Below are 21,331 nucleotides of genomic sequence, written 5' to 3'. Positions count from 1 at the left end.
CCCAGAAGGTGGCCTTCTTGGTGGCTATTACTTCTGCACGCAGGGTGTCAGAGCTGGCCGCATTATCTTGTCGTTCACCATATCTGGTGGTTCATAGAGATAAGGTGGTTCTTCGTCCGAATCCATCCTTCCTACCAAAAGTGGTTTCAGAATTTCATCTGAATGAAGAAATTGTATTACCTTCCCTGTGTCCTAAGCCCAGTCATCCTCGGGAATTTGCTTTGCACTCCTTGGATGTGGTCCGGGCGATCAGGGTATACTTGAAAACGACAGACTCGTTTCGCAAGACGGATTCACTTTTTGTGATCCCAGATGGACCCAAAAAGGGGTTGCCTGCATCTGCCGCGACCATTTCCAGATGGATCAGACAGACGGTAGTGCAGGCTTATTCTATTAAGGGTCGGGAGCCCCCGTTCCCTGTTAAGGCGCACTCCACTCTGGCACTTAGTGCGTCATGGGCCTTTCGCCATCAGGCGTCAGTGGTCCAGGTGTGCAAGGCGGCTACCTGGTCGTCGGTGCATACCTTCTCTAAACATTATAAAGTTGATGTAATGGCATCGTCTGATGCCTCATTTGGCCGCAAGGTTTTGCAGGCCGCAATTTGAGGAGACCGGTGGTCTACCTCGAGGGTTTTTTTCCGTTGGAAAATTTTTTCTTTAGCCTCATTCTTTGTTTATAATGAGCCTTTAAAACTTCTAGTTTGGCACCGGTTGGGCCTTCTAGATTGGATTTGATTTTGTCAATCCCACCCCTCATTTGTGGCACTGCTTCTGGATGTCCCAGCTCTTGAGAATCAAGAAGACTACGTCTGTCAATGAGCGATAGAGAAAAATGGATTTTTGTAAGAACTTACCGTAAAATCCTTTTCTCTTAAGCTCATTGACAGACGTAGTACCCGCCCCTCTATCATTGAGTTGGGTTGGGTTAAATTCTCTGTACTGCTTTAAACAGAACTGATTCCCTGTAGCAGAGAGAGGGAGGATATACCCTCAGGGACTGCCCCTAAGGTGGAGCCAGAACGTTTTGTCATTCTGCCTAGTCCTACTCCTGCGGAGACAACATAACCCAGCTCTTGAGAATCAAGAAGACTACGTCTGTCAATGAGCTTAAGAGAAAAGGATTTTACGGTAAGTTCTTACAAAAATCCATTTTTTTTTCTTTTGTTTAAGAAAAGATTTTTTTTTTTTTTTTTTTTCTTACTGTTCACTTTTTCATTTCTTTTACTTATTCTGTTTCTGCCATGGCTTTGGAGAGTTTCTTTTGACTCACAGCAGGCACCCAGCCCTCAAGATTCGCTGCCAGAAATATGCCACATGTGCCCCACCTTTCCACAATGGAACTCAAAATATGGAGATTCACTGTTAGTTACTGTAGGCTGTCCAGCCGAGCCTGCCCTGTGAGTGAGCAATTCAGTCATGAGCATCCTGGTCTGCTGTGCATCACCTCTCCAATGTCCTTAAAGTGTCTTTCCATGCAAAAACTGAAGGGATACTAAGGTCTTATCTATGCAGTTAGTTTTGCACAGAGCAGCCCAGATCCTCGTCTTCTCGGGTGCCACGCTGGCACTCCTGGCCTCTTCCTCCTTCCGGGTGCCCCTACAGCAAGCAGCTTGCTATGGGGGCACCCAAGCAGGCATGCTCCCGACCCACGGCTCTGTGTATTCATTCACAGTTGCAGGCTCGCCCCCTGCCCCCTCCATCTCCTGATTGGCTTATTGGCTGTGATTGACAGCTGCAGAAGCCAGTGGCTCCCGCTGCTGTCAAAAGCCAATCAGGAGTGCTAGTCTCCGGAGAGGCAAGGCTCTCGTGGACATTGCTGGATCAAGAGGGAGCTCAGGTAAGTATTTAGGGGAGGTTGCTGCACACAGAAGGTTTTTTTTACCTTTTTAGTTTTCAATATATTTTATTGAGAATAAAAAGGTCATACAATATAACAAGAACAAGAAACACACCAGTAGTGGGACAGCAAGACTACCTTTTCTTTTTTACCTTTATACATAGAATGCATGAAGGTAAAAAAATCCTTGTGCCTTTGCAACCAATTTAAAATCTATCCTTTGCAAGCTTCTCTTAAAATATCCAAATTGACATTAGACATTGTTTTTTTTTTTCATGTCTTAGTTAATATAAACAATTTTACATAGTGATCCTGACTTTCCTCATGGATCTGCCTTAATTCCCTGTCTGGGCAACACACTCTTCAAGTGAAATTAATCACTACTGGGTTTTTTTTTTTTTTTTTTGCAAAACTAAAAAAAAAAAAGACCTAAAATTTTTGAAAAAATATTCCCCAAATTACCTTTTTTGAAAGTAGACATTTCTAATGTATTTAGTAAGAGGCGTGGTGAGTTTTTTGAAGTTGGCATTTTTTGTCACTATCTTTTGAAAAATTAAGAAATTAAAAAAAGAAAACATACTGTCACCAGTGCAATACGGCATTGTCAAAATATAACGGGTGAGTGTATATGTACCTATGTGTGTGTGTATGTGTGTGTGTGTGTATATATATATATATATATATATATATATATATATATATATATATATATATATATATATATATATATATTACATTTTAAATTCGTTTTTTCTTTTTTTTTTATTTTATTTTCTTTATTACATTTTTTTTTTCATTTTTTTTCAACAACATGACCAGAGCAAATACACTGTTACCATAGTAAAAATAGAAAAATAAATCACTTGCGCAAAATTCTTCATGAACAAATAAAAAAAAAAAAAAAAAACCTGACCCATACACCATGCAAAAATGGCTTACTAGAAAGCCGCGCTTGCCCTTTCTAAGTGCAAGGTATTATGTGCAAAGCAACAATACATAACAAATAAACTCCAGTGTGAAAAAAGCCCCTTAATTACTAATTAAAGTGCAGAAAAAATAAAAGTCCATATATTGAATCAAAGTCCCAATAGTGACTGCGCAGCTGTACCTATTCTTATAAGGTTATCCTAAACTTTAGTATTACTAAACCCAGCACCCTGCATTCACTATCTGATCTCCCACAGTACACAGAACATGGAAATGCAATTTGTTTTAGTAAATATAAACTGCTAAATACCTTTTCTCATCAGCAGTATATAGCAGTCTTGTGACTTCTATCAATGCCTGGTGAAAGCTTGTAGGAGGAGTTTTCATTCTCCCCTGATTGTACTATGAGGCTTCAGGACACCTGACCCTGTGTCTGGACAGTGCTGATTGGCCTGTGCTGATCACATGCAGTCTCTCAAGAAAAAAACAAAGCTCTCTAATAATACACTATAAACTGAGAATCTACAGCTTGTCCGCAAAGCTCTGTTTTATCAGGAGATGGATTGGGGACAGTGGAAGGAGGAGAGGATCAGAGAAGACAGGATGATCAAACAGCCTTTTTTCACAATGCAGAAGATTAACCCCTTAGGTTCCACAGTGAGTATAACAAGCATGCTGTACTGCATATATACACTGATTTTACTGTTGTGGGTTTAGTACCCAGGGTTGTGTGTCACCATCTGTGCCCCACCAGGGTATACACCCACTGCTGTAAACCCTCTAAGCATATACTTAGGTAGGTCAACCACGGTTCAAGTTACTGGTTGAGTTGTTTTTTAACCACTTGCCGACTGCCCACAACAGATTTACTGTGGCAGGCTGGCTCGGCTGTAAGAACCGACGTAGGGGTACGTTGGATTGCTGGAGCGGTCCTGGGGGCGAGTGCCCTGCCGGAGGCACGCGCCCACCCCCACTGGACAGCGGGGATGCCGATGCATGGGACTGGCAGCATCGATTGCTGCCGGGTACCTGCAATTGCTGCCCGCTGAGAGGGAACACCAGTCAGCTGTTGTAAACACAGCTGACCATTTTTCTCTCTGAAATGATCACAGAGCCCCTGTGATCCTTCTATATAGGATCACAGGTCTCTAGCATCATTTCACAAGTCCCTCTCCACACAGTTAGAAAACACACTTCTAGGCTCAAAATGAACCCTTTGATCACCCCTAGGTTAACATCTTCCCTGGCAGTGTCATTATTAGAGTAACAGTGCATATTTTTAGCACTGATTACTGTAGTACTGTTCCTCTGAAAAGTGTCAAAAATGTCAGGAGCCCGATCTGTCCGTCGCAATGTCGCAGTCCCGCTAAAAATCACAGATCGCCGTCATTACTAGTAAAAAAAATTAAATAAATAAAAATGACATAAATCTTTCCCCTAGTTTGTAGACGCTATAACTCTTGCGTAAACCAATCAAAATACGCTTGCTGCGATTTTTTTTTTTTTTTAACCAAAAATATGTAGCAGAATACAAATTGGCCTAGGATGAAAAAATTTGATTTTTATTTTTTTTTTTATTGGGAATGTTATATATTTGAAAAATATTGTTTTTTTTTTTGTTTTTTTTTTTCAGAATTGTCGCAATTTTTTTGTTTATAGCGCAGCAAAAAATAAAAATTGCTCAGGTGATCAAATACCACCAAAAGAAAGCTCTATTTGAGGGAAAAAAAAGGACATCAATTTTTTTTAGGTACAGTGTTGCACAACTGCGCAATTGTCCGTTAAATTAACACAGTGCCGAGTCGCAAAAAATGGCCTGGTCATTAAGGGGGTAAATCCTTCAGATCAAGAAGTGGTTAGGTTAATCAAAATGTTTGTTTGGCTGCAGGGAACCATTAAACATTTGCTGAAAATTTATAAATGATCCTTTATACACTGGAATGCATTTTTTATCGTTGTCTTCAATGCCTCTATTCTCCAGGCTAGTTGCAGATAGCGAATCAGTAATAGTCTTACTTTCCTTGGACGAGTCTGTGTATTGTCAGCTCGGTGCTGGAGTGGCAGCTGTGGACACCGTCTGTTCCCAGACTTCCAGGAACATTGTTGGCCGCGCTGTGTAAAGCCTGTGTGCGAGTGTGCATGAAAATAAAAAGCTCACGGTGTTCAGTAGATATCAAAGAGGGAGAAAAATGGTCGTGCTTTACCCAATTTGATAAATAAAATAGTAAAACAAAGTGCAATGCATGCAGGTTGCATATTTTTTCATGAAAGGAGCTGCAAAAAATATTACAGTACCTTCCAATGTCCTATTAGAGAAAGGGTAGCGAGTCACTTGTCCACATACACTATATTACCGAAAGTATTGGGACACCCGCCTTTACTGTACACGCACATGAACTTTAATGGCATCCCAGTCTTAGTCCATAGGGTTCAATATTGAGTTGGCCCACCCTTTGCAGCTATAACAGCTTCAACTCTTTTGGGAAGACTGCCCACAATGTTTATGAGTGTGTCTATGTTTGACTGTTCTTCGAGAAGAGCATTTCTGAGGTCAGGCACTGATGTTGGAGAGAAGGCCTGGCTCGCAGTCTCCACTCTAATTCATCCCAAAGGTGTTCTATCGGGTTGAGGTCAGGACAGTCAAGTTCCTTCACCCCAAACTCACTCATCTATGTCTTTATGGACAAGTCAGAGCATGCTCTCTCCAATCAGAAAAGCTCATGCTCCCTGCTGATTGGGGAGCTTTACCTCTTTAGTATGCTGGCAGGGGACAGGTTTTTCTTTTTTTAACAGAAAAGGTTTTATTAAAGGTTTGCCCAATAAAATACAGCTCACATTAGTACAAGAGATATTAGCAGATAGTATAGTGGTGAGTAATACAGTACAATTCTCGCATGCAGTACTATCTATCCCAACATACAAAATTATAACAAACCAAGGGGGGTCACTAACAGGGCGGCAACAATCTGCATTCACGTGCGCTAATAGGTGGAATTAAGAGCAAGTACCATAACAATCCATTATACCACCATTTCAGTATGAGCTGGGATGAGGAAGAGATGGGGGGGGGGGGGATGCTACAAGGGAGGAGGGACAAGAGGGAAAGGGACATGTAGGGGGCAACAAAGAAGGAGGGATAGGCGAGGGGAAGAAAGGAAAAGGGGGGGGGGGACAATAAACTGCACCCAAGACATTCTGCCCAAATGCATCTATCCAGGTAGCTCATACCTTTGTTATATTTTCTGGGACAGATTCTGCTCTCATTTTTTTTGTAAAGGGGGAGAACCGAATAAAAAGTCTTCCTCCAAGTAGCCACCATAGGCTACTATGCCGTAGGAGGCATAGGAGACTTCCAATGCTGTAAAATTTAGCTTCTCGCATTAAAACAACGCATAGGTGAGAAAATGCTTAGTATACTGATTCGCCTCCACATCCTCCCTATGGCCTAACCGTAGGAGAAGCGGGTCGGGGCATAATTCCACATCACATAGTTGTAAGCTCTAACGAGCAGGGCCCTCTGATTCCTCCTGTATTTAATTGTATTGTAATTGTATGGTCTTCCCTCATATTGTATGCATATAATTTGGGATGGAGGTGTACCCCAATATGAAATGGCATTGCAGGTCCAATATAAATTTTTTCCCTCCTATTGTAAAGCGCTGCGCAAATTGTTGGCGCTAAATAAATCCTGTATAATAATAATAATAACAACATAGTTGATTAAGTGCCGGTTCACACTAATACGACTTGTCAGGCGACTTGGTCAGCCTGGAAAGTCGCGGTCCATTGAGTAGTACAGGACCGGTTCTAATAGGAGCGACACAAGTCGATCCGACTTAGAAAAAGGGTCCTGTACTACTTCGGGGCGACCTGGAGCAACTTGCATAGACATTCATTTTATGAAGTCTGTGCAAGTCGCGCTGCACGCGACTTCACAGGTCGCCCCCTAAATCGGAGCGACGTAGTGTGAACCGGCTCTAAGGGCCTTTATCACTGACTCCCAAAAGGGGATAAGTACAGGGCAGGCCCACGCCATATGTATAAAAGTACCAGTGGAGGCAGCATACCTTGTACACAGGGGGTCGGTATGGGGATAAATATTGGCCAGGCGTTGGATGTAATAAACAACATCAGAATCCCCTGCTCGTGAGTGAGAAACCCAGATGGAACAATAGCGCTGTTGCAAAAATGGATAACTCTTTGGAAGCCTTGCTGCCCTCTAGGACTGGGGATGTCCTCAGAACACTGTAGAAATAAAAAAAAAAAAAAAAAAGGACGCACTGGGCTAGTGCATCATCCCACAAATTTTATTTAGAATAGAATAAAATGGATACTTCTTACAAACCTAGTTAGCCTAAGTGCTCACTAGACAGCTCTGAGGGACCAGGGTCCCTCCTATGCTTGAGTGATCGGAGAGTGCAACCAAGTTGAGCTGTCTGATGAGCACTTAAGCTACCTATGTTTGTTAGTAGTATCTATTTTATTCTATTTTAAATAAAATTTGTTGGCTAATACACTAGGCCAGTGTGCCCTCTTTTCTTTTATCTAGTTATACGTGGTTGTAATAAACCCTGTGCAAGATCTTTAGCTGAATGAACCGTTGTTTGGCTGAGATCATGGAAGATGCATAGGTAGAAATGCAGTCCTCCCAGCCATCCTCTGTAAGCAGGGGACAGGCTTTTCTACTTCGGCTGCGGGTGATTTCCAAAGAAAATGTAAGAGTTTGTACACCATGGTGCACTTGAGATTCTCGTATTTAGTCGATTTAAACTTTAACGTTCAGTTTGAGCTCTAAAGCAAACCTGTGCCCAGATCATGCACACTAAAGTACTTACATATGTTGAACAAACAGGAAAAGTACTTTACATGCTTTCTGCCCACGCTATAGCTGAAAGGCTTACTTTGCTGGGGGGGGGGGGGGGGGGGGGATACATGTGTGATTGCTAAGTCCTTCGGACTCAGCCAATCACAGATTTGGGTAAAGGGCCAATCACAGCGGCCCTTTACCACGTTATCAGCTGTGTCCAATGACAGCTGATCACGGATGTACATGCAAGCCAGTTATCGACTTTTCTTTCCTCATGCTGACAGCATGAGGAAAAGAGAGCTGATAACTGACTTGTGTTAAAGATATATCCCCACTGATAATCAGGGCACTTATTATCAGTGTCCTGATTATCAGTGCAGTCCCAACAGTGCCCACCGTTTTCTCCTTAACAGCGTCACCCATCAGTGCCACCTATCAGTGCAGCCTTATCACGGCATATCAGTGAAGGAGAAAAATTACCTGTTTGCAAAATTTTATAACTATGAAAACTTTTTTTTTTTCTTCAAAATTTTTGGTCTATTTTTGTTTGCTTAGCAAGAAATAAAAACCACCAAAAGAAAGCTCTATTTGTGTGAAATAAATTGTAGAAATTTCATATGGTGACAGTGTTGCATGACCGCGGGATTGTCATTCAAAGTGTGACAGCTGAAAGCTAAAAATTGGCCTAAGCAGGAAGGGGGTAAAAGTGCCCAGAAGACAAGTGGTTTAAGCTGTGTTTTTCTATAGGTGCAAATCTTGACAGGCTGCCAGCTCTATAAACACACAGCATGTGTTTCCCAGCTTCCCAAACATTTCTGGGCACTGGGATGCAGTGTGTTTTGCTCCCGAAAGTCGTTAACTGTTTTGTAACTCATTAAAGCTGTTTTTGGACCTATTTTACGAATTTGGTCTGGCGCTCCTTTTTTTGGTCTAGGGCTCTGAGTGACATTCTTGACTCCCCTTTAGAGGATAGCCCTGCTTGAATGTTTGCTTTCTAACCCGAGCAAGTGAGCTTTTCAAATGATTAATTGTCTTTTTTTTTTTTTTGTCTTTACATTTACTACTCTATTATTAAGCATTGCATTCCCAGCACCCCTTGGATGTATCTCTTTTCTTATCACAGTTTTCTGAGTGTCTGTTATCAGCAATGAGCTCAAGCAGGCGAAATAGGATGGGCTGACACTCAGCTTGACACTTCTGCTCTGACAGGAAGATGATGCCAATAAAAATATTAAAGGAGAAATAGGCCCAGCCCTTAGTTCTGCACTCCTATGCACCAGATTCAGCCGAGAGCGGGCTAAAGTTCGCTGTCGGCTTACGTCACTCTTTTTAATGTCGGGTTCCACCCAGATGTCTAACCAGCAGCGAGCCCAGCCTCTCAGTTTGCTACGGAGAGCCTGAGCCAGCCTCTCCCGCCCCACTAAGAGCCTGGGCCAGCCTCTCCCGCCCCACTAAGAGCCTGGGCCAGCCTCTCCCGCCCCACTAAGAGCCTGAGCCAGCCTCTCCCGCCCCACTAAGAGCCTGAGCCAGCCTCTCCCGCCCCACTAAGAGCCTGAGCCAGCCTCTCCCGCCCCACTAAGAGCCTGAGCCAGCCTCTCCCGCCCCACTAAGAGCCTGAGCCAGCCTCTCCCGCCCCACTAAGAGCCTGAGCCAGCCTCTCCCGCCCCACTAAGAGCCTGAGCCAGCCTCTCCCGCCCCACTAAGAGCCTGAGCCAGCCTCTCCCGCCCCACTAAGAGCCTGAGCCAGCCTCTCCCGCCCCACTAAGAGCCTGAGCCAGCCTCTCCCGCCCCACTAAGAGCCTGAGCCAGCCTCTCCCGCCCCACTAAGAGCCTGAGCCAGCCTCTCCCGCCCCACTAAGAGCCTGAGCCAGCCTCTCCCGCCCCACTAAGAGCCTGAGCCAGCCTCTCCCGCCCCACTAAGAGCCTGAGCCAGCCTCTCCCGCCCCACTAAGAGCCTGAGCCAGCCTCTCCCGCCCCACTAAGAGCCTGAGCCAGCCTCTCCCGCCCCACTAAGAGCCTGAGCCAGCCTCTCCCGCCCCACTAAGAGCCTGAGCCAGCCTCTCCCGCCCCACTAAGAGCCTGAGCCAGCCTCTCCCGCCCCACTAAGAGCCTGAGCCAGCCTCTCCCGCCCCACTAAGAGCCTGAGCCAGCCTCTCCCGCCCCACTAAGAGCCTGAGCCAGCCTCTCCCGCCCCACTAAGAGCCTGAGCCAGCCTCTCCCGCCCCCTCCACAGCCCGTTACTCTGTGAGCGCTGGGGAGGCAGAGCAGAGAGTTGGTGACTGTGTCAGTCTTAAGGCCCGTACACACGCGTCGAAAATTGGCAGGGAATTTCCGGCCAACGTCCGATCTGCCGATTTTCAGGTTGTTGGTATGATGCTTCCGACAATCAACTCCGACTTTTCGGCCGAAAAAAATCTGGTGTGCAGACTATAAAATTTTTGTTGGCCGTCAACATAACGGCCGATTTTCGTGCAGTCAGTACAGATTTCGACAGGGAAAAATCTGTTGAGCAAGTCTGGGCATGCTCAGTGAAGAAAAAACACACAAAGAAAACAAACCAACACATGACATCACTTCTGAAGTAGAATTTTGTTGGCCGAGAAAATTCGTGTGCAGTCTAGGCACATTCCAACCAACAAAGCACAACTTGGACAAAAGTCAGACGATTGGTCGGCCGATAATCGTTGCGTGTGTACGGGGCTTTAGAGCAGACCCAGAAACTGAGCGATCGCTGTCTTTGATCACTCCATTCTTGGGCTTAGGGGTGGCAGAGGACAGATGCTGCATCCACCTTGGTGAGTATGTATGTTTATTATTTTGAAAATCCACGCTTCTCTTTTAAGCAAGGTCTAAGAGGCAAGACTGGCCTCATAACAATTTTTTGTAAAAATTAATTAAAATAATATAATTAATATCAGTTTAAAAAATGCCAATTGCTGACTGGTTCTCTTTGTGATGAATGAATATTAATTTGAACTACCGTATCCTATGATGACAGCTTTCAATGGATGATAAAAGAAGAGCTGATATCTACTTTCTAGCTTTATATTTCTGGACCTTTTCAATAGGATAATGTGTACAAATTTAAAACCACTAATGGCGTTATAGTAGATTAAACACATATTTATCTATGAAGATATTTGTAAAAAAATAGAAAAAAAAACAGCCTGCCATTTATATCTATTGACCTGATTTCCTTCCTCAAATCTTTGCGTTAAAAGCTGTCCTAATTCTGGTACTCAATGAATGTGTTGCAGATGGGCGCTGGCTGACTGTGTACGACAGGCTGCAGACCGTGCTGGGGCGATGGACTGCTCTTGGCAGAGGGCTCTCCTGGTGGCTAATATGAAGTGTCTGACTGCCACATATGGCACCAAAAAGGATCGTGAGGAAGTGGAACAGGAAGCAGAGACAGCAATGCTCTCACGACTTCAGAATCTCATGGTAGTGTATGAAATAGAAATGTCTTATACATGGCTTAAAGTGACCCTGTCCCTATTTTTTTTTTTTTTTTAAACAAAATAACCCTGCTTGTAAAGAAGAATAAACCTGTCCAGTTATGCTTGCACTCCTAATCTTTGTTCTCATAAACAACTAAGTTTTTGGTAATTTTTATAGCCGCTAAGGCCCCGTTCACACTGGGGCGATCCGACTTCCCAGGGCGACCTCGGAGCGGCCGGCACGGACTTCATAACATTGAAGTCTATGATGGTCGCTCTGGGTCGCCCCAAAAAAGCTCCGGACCCTTTTTCTAAGTCGGAGCGACTTGTGTCGCTCCTATTAGAACGGGTCCGCAGCTTCCCTATGGAAGGCGACCTACGGTGACCTGTGAGGCGACCAGGTCGCCTCACAGGTCGCCCCAGTGTGAACAGGGACTAACACTCCGGAGTGTCTGATGCCTGGTCCCCCATTGAGCTCTGTGGTTCCTTCCATCAGCTCCTATATCAATACTGTGTCCTGTAGTGATGTAGGGGCCAGCGGGTGGAACCACAGATTGCAAAGAAGGACCGGGCATCCAAGAATCCTGGAGGTTTTGGATACAGATCAGGGATTTCCAAACTGCGGCCCTCCAGTTGTTCAGGAACTACAATTCCCATCATGCCTAGTCATGTATGTAAATGTCAGTTTTACAATGCCTGATGGGAAGTGTAGTTCTGCAACAACTGTAGGGCCGTAGTTTGGGAATCCCTGATACAGATGGTTTTTCAGGCAAGCTTAACTCCTGAAAAGAGCAAAGATCTTCAGAAGGACAGGCTGACATTACTACTTTACCTTGCAGGGAGGTCCTTTTTGGTGTTTGGTTTTGGGACAGAGTTGGTTTTAATAAAAGTTAAATTTTGCTACTTATTTGCGATGTTTAATGTTTAAAAGATTGAGTAAAGATAAATTAGAACCCCTGCCAGGTTTTTATTGCTGTCTGTGCCCCCATTTTCCTATTTATCATTATCATTGAAAGTAAAAGAAATGGCAAAATTCTGAGTTGTCAGACATACTAGTTCTGGTGAGCTGGGGGGGGGGGGGGGGGGAGGGACCGGGTCCCCAAGTGTCCCCAAGTAATTCCTTTAATTTGCAGGGATTTCCGCTCACTTCCGGTTTGGCTATGGGACAGGAAGTGAAGGAGAATCTCCACAATGGGACACAGATGGTGAAAATTAATTTTACAGGGGTTATAACCCTCCCTTACTCTATCCAAAATGGAAAAAACAATTCCCTATATAGGCAGTCCCAGGGCTACAAACAAGATAGGGCCTGTAGGTTTGTTAAGTTGAATTTGTTTCGTTTTTTTTTTTTTTTAACTCTTTTTTTATTGAAAAAGATATAAAACCTTGACACAGTAAATAAAATGCTCAACATGAGTGTGGGAAATCATGAGGTACAGCACAGTACAAAAGTAGAATTCCAAAGCAGCAAATATGCATTATTCCACATCATTACAGACCTGATATACATGCTCAGTGATATAAAGACTGAAAATTATGAAGGCTGAGAAGAAAGGGAATAAACATACATACAGTATAGACAATTGAGCATGAACAGATTCGTGGCATGGTACCCAATACCCTTAGCGATTTTATTTTCAGGTGTTAGTTATGGTAAGAGCAGAGGAACACCATTCATCCCATCCCAGACCTTATTGCATTTAGTTGGGCAATCTCTATGTTCAAAAATGAGGTTTTCATAAGGCAACACTTGATTTACCAATTGTAGCCACATACGTATGGAGGGAGGGGTGGTTTGGATCAATTTAAGCGCTACAGCCTTACAAGCTAAAAATAATGTTTCCATTAACATAGTTCGAGTAAGTCTCAACCACTGTTCTTCTAAGACCCCCCAGTGGGGTGCATGGAATGGGGACCGATAAGAATGCAGACAGTACATCCGTTACCCGCTGCCAGTACCCTGCTATGACAGGACACAGCCACATAACCTGTGCAGAGTCCGCCCGCGGACAAGTACACAGAGTACATGTAGGGGTATGCAAGCGATGCACTGCATGCAGTCTAACTGGGGTCAGAAATGATTGATGCAACATACATAGAGGAATTTGTTTATTACTCACAGTCAGGGATATAGAGAGATTAGAGGAGCAAGCTTCCTCCCAATCCTCATCGGACAAATTTAGGGATGAGTTGTTACCATTTAATGCGAACTACCAATTGGGTTTTGTTAGTTGTAATAGACTATAAATGTGAGTATAAAGTCGAAATAAGTCCCCTAGGTCCTTGGGACCATAACACACCTATCAATGGGTAATCAGAAAAGCTAGTGTCATGGGCACCGAACTGAGTCTGAATCACACAGCCAAGCTGGAGAGATCTATAGAAAGCGGTTGGGGGAAGTTCACATAATCCTCTGCAATACATCAAGAGACCAAAACCTTTCCATCATATACATCTCCCAGGGTGAGTATTCCCCTACACTCCCAATAGTAGTAATCTGTAAATAGCCGTAAATGGGGGAACATCTGGTAATGCCAGAGCGGAAGAGCTGCATTAATGTCTCCAAAATCGGCAATTCTTTTTGCTTCCCTCCACACCGTGCAGGCTTAGGACAGTAATGGGATATGTCACTTACCCAGCACGGTTGTAGGTGCCTCCAGTGCCACCAACAGATGTTTAAGTACATAAGAAAGATATGATTCGACCACCGCCAGCATAGCCGCTACCAGCCAGTCGGTCAAATGGTGCAGCTGCTCAGTCAGTAATAATATAAATTTGGCAGCGCTATTCCCGCCTCAACCTTAGGGCATTGTTAAATATAGAAGTTTGCGTTTATGTCTGTTATTAGCCCAAATAAAAGAAAAAAATAATGTATCCAGGGTTTTAAAAAATGATTTAGGCACTGAGATAGGCATATGAGACGTCACGTATAAACATTTAGGCAAAAGAATCATCTTTATGAGGTTAATTCTGCCTGCCACCAACAAGGGGAGCCTTGACCAGACATTGAGTTTACATTTAATCATCTGGAGTAAGGGGTCCAAATTTGCCTTTAAAGTGTCCAAGGGAAATAATGTAATAATAATCCCCAATAATTTGAACCGGGACACAACCCGAAGGGGGCTTGGCGTGTCACCACAGGGCAGGACCCGAGATGAAAAAGGCATCAATGCCGACTTCTGCCAATTAATTTTGAGGCCTGAATTGGTGTCAAATCCATAAATTATTTGCATTGCTGCTCCTAATGAGGTGGATGTGTCCCACATATACAGAGTAAGGTCATTTCCATATAGACCTATAATATCAGCCCTTTCACCCATGGTAATGCGCTTCAGGAGAGGAGACTGCCGAAATCTCAGTGCTAGGGTTTCAATATCTACTGCTAATAATAAAGTAGACAGAGGGCACCCCTGTCTGGTACTCCAGTGAAGTTGTGCAGATGGCGAAAATAAACCATTGACTAAAAGATGGAAAGTAGGATCTCTATAAAAAATAGAGACCCATTTGTAAAAATTAGTGCCAAATCCAAAGGAACATAATGCATCTATCCAGTCATTGGCTTTTGCAGTGTTTAATGGGTATGTCGTCAGCTTGGTATATAACCCCCCTCTCTGCTCTAGGTAATCAGTTTTAATCTGTCTAGTAAGGAGTAAGGACCTAGGCTCCCGGACAGAGGCTGGCCCACGAGTTAAATGTCTTGCAGGGTCGCATACGACCGGGCTTGGGTCTAAGTCGCAGCGGTCCCTTGGCCGACAGCTCCTCTACTTCGGTGGCGAGGATTCTGTCTGGAGCATTACCCGCAACATGGAAGGGTAAGTGCAGTCCCCCCTCTCCCCTTTTGGCGTGGACGTGGGTAACCTCCAGGGGCGGTCGGACCTGCCTGCAGGTTCCCTTCTCCCGTCCTTAAAAATCCCTCAGTGAGCTGGGCTTCCCTCACTCCCTTTCCCCCCGTCTGGACCTGGAGTCTGGTGGGGGTCCTAGGGCAGATGATGCAGCGGAGACCCCTGGGGTCCCCCCCCCACCATACCCACTCTGTAAGAGTCCTGGGATAGTGTGCGTCCTGCCCCTGGTAGTCTGCATGGGTCCCAGTGTAGGAGACCCTATGTCCATCCCCTACTGTTTGCAGTGTGGGTATAGTGCAGGGGGGTCCCAGTGCAGAGACTGGTGCAGAGTGCGCAGAGAGTCTACCCTAAATGTGTGTCCTACCTTCAGAGGGGGTCCCCTTGCAGAGGGTGCAGCGTTGCAGAGGGAGCAGGGAAGATCCTAGCAGCATGCTTCAGCGTCTGTAGCTGGTAGCGGCCATTATCCCTTAGTCTGGCTGGTCTCTGGTTGGCGACCATGTTTGTGTAGCCCAGTGATGTCATGGGGGCCATTTTCCCTTAGTCTGGTAGATGCTGGAGATGACCAAAACTATGTGGGGATGCCGAAGCTCCTCCTCCTTCCTCCTCAGTTTTCTCTTCCTGTGCCCGGGATGTATGAACAGGGGTGGCGTCCATGATGATGCTGAGTTCGAATTCTCAGCACTCTTCCGATCGTTAGGGTGAGTCCTTGGGGGTCCCTTTTATCTCTCTCTCTCTCTCTGCTGATAGGTACCCAGAGCCTTGAGGGGATCCTTTAGTGGTGCCAAAAGATAATTTTTTACTTCAAGGTCTTCCTTTTCTTATGGAGCCTCAGGGTCACATCTCCCCTACTGACCCTCTCATGCAGGTGGCAGGTCCCTTGGGAACCCCAGCTTCCCATGGTTGCATTGACGACGGTCCTGCAGTCCTTAGTTTTCTGGGTAGAAGTGACGTGTGGGCAAAGGCCCAGGAGGAAGCGTCCCCCGCCTTCCCCTGCTCAGTCTGTCTCATGTGATTCTGAGCCTGATGCCGCCATTGACGTGGTCTGTCCAGGGGGGTTTAATATCACACCCCCAGATCCATCCGATAGTGAGGATGATTCCTCCATGGTTGCAGCAGCGAATGAAAAAGCGCGAGTAGACACACTTATCACTGAAGTGCGTGAGACTTTAAAAATGGAGGATGCGGCTGATGTAGCCATGGATGTGGCTGTGTCGTTTGGTACGCATAAGTCACCTCGTACTTCAAATATGTTTCCTTATGTGCCTTATTTTTACAGGTTTTCCTGTAAGGAATGGGAACAACCAAAATTACCCTTTGTGGTACCCAAACGTTTTGCTGTACGTTACCCTTTTGAGGAGTCACTTTGAAAAAAGTGGACTGCTCAGGTTGAATAAAGCAACCATGATGCCAGTAGAGGAATCCCCGTCCTTTAAGGACCCAGCTGACAGGAAAGCGGAGGCTGTGGAATGCAGCATGTTTACTATGGCTGGTTCGGCCTTGTGGCCAATTTTTGCCTTAGCCTTGGTGTCTCATACCCTAACTGAATGGGCCAAGCTTTTGCGCCAGGGCCTGGGCATTGAGCAGGTCCCCACTGCTTATGTTGATTTAGCGAACTAGTTGGTCCATGGGCCACAGTTTATTTGTTTTGCAGCTTTAGATACAGCTCCTGTGCTGTCCAAACTTTGTTTTCAGCGGTAGTGGTTAGGCGGATGCTGTGGCTTAAGAATTGGTCCGCAGACCAAGCCACTAAGAAAGCTCTCATTAATCTGACCTTTCAAGGAGATTGCCTGTTTGGGGCTACCCTGGTTGACATCATTAAGGGTATCACGGGGGGTAAGAGTACCTTCCTACCACAGTCAAGGAAAGGGAAGGAGCCTCCTAGCAGATGATGGCCCTCCTTCGCAACATATAGAAAATTATTTTGTGCTTCTGGGATGGAGAATAAGGGAAATAGATCTTTCAAATCTTCCCCGGAAGGTTCCAAGCTACCTTGGTCTGGTAAGCCTGGAGCTAGCTTCTCCGGACCCGCAGACAAGACCCTTTCAGCATTAAGGTCTGCCCTCACCCATTATTGGGATAGGGGGACATCTTCGCTGGTTTCCAGCCCCGTGGACTACTTTTGTGAGCATCAAGGAGATCTGCGAAATGTTTATTTTGGGGGTACCCAGAAAGGGGGGCAAAGTTTGTTCTTTTCAAGTTTTTTAAGTCCCGAGTCTCCTTGTGCGGATTTGATTCCTGCAAAGGTTCAGGTCATGTCAGAACTACCTAAGGTCCCCCCTATCCCCCTTTCCAGGGAATTGATTTACCTAGGTCTGATTCTAATTCTGACCAGGGTGGTCCTTCCTCTGGACACATTTCAGGAACCACAGGCTGTAATTCACCGGCTGCTGTCACACAGTTAGTTCTCTCTCCCAATTTGCATACAGGTTCTGAGTCTGGTGGTATCCTGCTTCAAGACAGTTCTGTTCTGTTTGCACAGTCCTACATGCAGCTCCTTTAGCAGGTTTGGCTCCACAGGAGGATAACAAAGTTCGTGACAAGCTCACGAATTCCCTCTGAGAGATGCCGCAGGCATCAAAGGGCCACGTTAAGGCCAGTATCATCCTCAGCTTAGGCTTCTTCCACAGTTCCTGCGAGTAATCGACGATCTTCCAATCATCCTGGTGGCCTTAAACTTCCCTTGAGGGCTTCCTCTCAGAGAAGACCAGTTGTCTACAGGTGTAATCTACCATCTTCTTTACAGTTTTAATGGCCTAGCTACTGAAAGCCAGGTACTGAGGTATAGAGGTTTATCTGGATCAGTGATCTCTACTATGGTGAAGGCGAGGAAGTCATCTTCCAGCAAGATATACCATCGTACATGGAAAGTGTAGATTTCCTGGTGTGAGTCGATTGGCGCTCATCCTCGATCTTTTTCTGTGGCTCGGATCTTAACCTTTTTTTAACGGGGTGTTGATCAGAAGTTGGCCTTGAATACCACCAAGGGCCAGGTGTCTGCCTTGACAATCTTCTTTCAGCAACCCCTGGCCACGCACTCTTTAGTTCGTACCTTCATTTAGGGGGTTCGACATGAGGCTCCACCTGTACGGTCTCTTTTGCCGCCATGGGATTTAAATTTAGTGCTTTTGGTTCTCCAGAAACCTCCATTTAAGAACATTCGGGGGATTCCATTGTCTACGTTATCCCAGAAGGTGACATTTTTGGTGGCTATTACCTCGGCCCGCAGGGTATCGGAATTTGGGACATTATCCTGTCGCAGTCCCTATTTAGTGGTCCATAGGGATACAGTGGTTCTTCATTCCTGTTCATAATTCCTGCCCAAAGTTGTCTCCGGTTTCCATTTGAATGAGGACATTGTGTTGCCTTCCTTGTGTCCCAAGCCAGCTCATCCCAAGGCATATGCTTTGCATACCTTGGATGTGGTTCGTGCGATTCAGGTGTATCTGACAGCTACTGAGTCCTTTCGGAGGTCAAACTCGCTTTATGTGGTTACGGACGGACCAAGAAAAGGGCTGGCCGCTTCTTAGGCTACCATCTCCACATGAATCAGACAGACGGGTGACTCAGGCCTATTCCATTAAAGGTCAGGTTCCACCTTTCCCTGTCACGGCGCATTCTACTCAGGGCTGAGTGCTCCTTGGGCCTTCCGTCATCGGGCATCAGTATCACAAGTTTGCAAGGCGGCCACTTGGTCGTCGGTGCATACCTTCACAAAATTTTTTAAGGTAGATACTTTGGCATCTGCGGATGCTTCTTTTGGCCGCAAAGTTTTGCAGGCTGCTGTTTAAGAGGGGCTGTTCCCTCTTGAGGGGCGTTTTTTCTTTAAAATTTAATTTTTTCAGACGGGGCTCCTGTGTCCTGGTTAAAGTCACTTATGTTTAGCCTTGGTTTATTTTCCCCACCCCTCATTTTCCTTTTGGCACTGCTTTTGGACGTCCCAGTAGTTATGATTTATGGAGCGCTGTGTCCATTGATGAAGGAAAGAGAAAATGGGATTTTTGCACTTATTGTAAAATCCATTTCTCTGAGTTCATCAACGGACACAGCACCCACCCTTCTATGGAGTTCTGATACTTCAAATACTGCTTGCTACTAAACGAATTACCTAGAGTAGAGAGGGAGGTTATATACCAAGCTGAGGACGGCCAATGGGCGTAGCCAGGTGTTTTTGTTCTTCCTAGTCCTACTCCTGGAGGAGGCAATATAACCCAGTAGTTATGATTTATGGAGCGCTGTGTCCGTCTAACTCAGAGAAATGGATTTTACAGTAAGTACAAAAATCCAATTTTTCCCATGAGAACTCTTACAGGAGTGAATTTCCCTTCCTAGGGGTTGATTTCTTCTCACTACCTGTTGTCTCACACCGTTTTTAAGTGTGAGTCGTTTGTAAATCGGATGTGTGTAACCCGGGGACTGCCTGTAGTTCTACTTTAATCTCTACCGCATCAATAAGCCTAAAATGTAAAATAAATGTTTAGTTTAGGTAGGACAACTACTGTCCTTCATGTTTTTCCATTTATATTTTATATGTAAACCTTCTGTCTATACCCGCAGCCCTTGGTGAAGGAGGATGTCCCTACTGAATGGAACAGCTTTGTGAAAGCCGGACTGAAGTGAGTTGTATTCTCCTTAGTCTCAATGTCTAAACATTTTACAAACTAGTGTGTTATTGCAATTATATTCAGTGGGGAAAATAGTAATTTCATCCCCTGCAGATTTTGTAAGTTTGCCCACTTACAAAGAAATGAAAGATCTATCATTTTTATCCTGTATGTATTTTAAATGATAGAGACAGAATATCAACCAAAAATCCAAAAAACACATGAAACAAATGTATAATGTTATGCAGTTCAGTGAGTAAACTAAGTATTATGTTCCCGACCAACCAACAATATTTCTGGCTCCCACTAACTGGCTACGGTACGTGCTAATGTGATACACAGATTAGTCCTGTCAATTTAGGAAGGTGCTCCTAACGCCAACTCGTTATGTTTTTAAAAGACAACTGTCCACAGAATTGCTTTCTTCTATTCACACCTCACTATCATGGACAAGACCAAAGAGCTGTCAAATAATTTTAAGGACAAGATTGTAGACCTGCACAAGGCTGGAATGGGCTACAAGACCATCAGCAAGAAGCTTGGTGAGAAAGAGACAACTGTTGGCGTGATTATTCACCCATGGAAGAAATACAAAAAAAGCAATTGCCTTAGATCTGGAGCTCCGTGCAAGATTTCACCTCATAGGGATGGGGTAGGGATGATCATGAGAAAAGTGAGGGAGCAGCCTAGAACTACACAGGAGGAGCTTATAAATGATCTCAAGGCCGTTGGGAGCACAGTCACCAAACCAACCACTGGCAACACAATACACAGCCATGGATTGAAATCCCACCACACCCGCAAGGTCCCCCTTCTCAAAAAGGCACATGTACAGGCCTGTCTGAAGTTTGCCAGTGAACATCGAAATGATTCAGAGGAGTGGGTGAAAGTGTTGAGGACCAAAATTTAAGCTCTTTGGCATTAACTCGACTCACCCTGTGTGGAGGAATAAAAATGCTGACTATAACCCTAAGAGCACCATCCCTACAGTAAAGCACGGAGGTGGAAACATTATGCTTTGGGATTGTTTCTAAGGTGCTAAAGGTAGAGGCAAACTTTGCTTCATTGAGGGGTCAATGGATGGGGCCATTCATTGTAAAATCTTGGATGAGAACCTTCTTACCTCCAGAACTCTGAAGATGGGTCATAGATGGGTCTTCCAGCATGACAATGACCCAAAACATACCACCAAGAAAAAAAAGGAGTGTCTCAAGAAGAAGCATGTTAAGGTCATGGAGTGGCCTAGCCTGTCTCCAGACCCTAATCCTATAGAAAATGTATGGAAGGAGCTGAAACTTTGAGTTGCCAAGCGACAGCCAAGAAACCTTAAGGATGTAGAGAAGATCTGTCAAGAAGAGTGGACCAAAATCCCTCCTGAGATGTGTGCATAACCAACTACAAGAAAGGTCTTACAAGATCTGCAGGGGATCAAATAATTATTTCCCCCACTGTACAATTAAGTTATATGTAACTGGCAGCCGCTTCCTTAGTTGTAGGACTAAATTTCCAGAATATGGCAGTGCAGTGGCATGGTGGATCTTGTAAATGATAACTTAGTCCAAACTGCAATGACAGGCATAATCTTAAAGCAGAATTAAACTCAAACCCAAAAATGCACAATATTCTAGTGTATAAGATGTGGTGGCTGCATTCAATTTTCTTTTTTTTGGCATATTTCTCTCTGTTTTCACCTGGCGATCTGGCCAGTAACACACCTTGATCAATCGATCAACTTGGGTACAACCAGCCTGTTGGACTTTTCTTGCGATTATTGCCAGTGGCTATAGCTGCTAGCAATCACTGTGTGTTCTCCTGGCAGGGATGCCCCCCCCCAGGAGAACACATTAGCTCTGCGGGAGGGGTTCTCCAATCAACACT

At 44.9% G+C, this 21,331-nt stretch overlaps 1 protein-coding gene across 1 annotated transcript in view; it reads left to right on the top strand.

Moving 5' to 3' along the window:
• The window catches only part of URB1 (URB1 ribosome biogenesis homolog), a 163,688-nt gene that overhangs the window by 70,098 nt on the left and 72,259 nt on the right, over positions 1–21,331 (top strand). Inside the window, exons 24-25 of the mRNA XM_082246095.1 lie at positions 10,828–11,014; positions 19,407–19,465. Coding sequence (XP_082102221.1) covers positions 10,828–11,014; positions 19,407–19,465 — 246 coding nt within the window. The remainder of the gene's footprint in view (positions 1–10,827; positions 11,015–19,406; positions 19,466–21,331) is intronic.

This window comes from Pelophylax lessonae, assembly GCF_965119305.1.
Source record: "Pelophylax lessonae genome assembly, chromosome: 2".
Lineage (NCBI taxonomy): Eukaryota > Metazoa > Chordata > Amphibia > Anura > Ranidae > Pelophylax > Pelophylax lessonae.
Note: the sequence above shows the minus strand (reverse complement) of the source record. Positions and strands in the feature narration are given on the sequence as shown.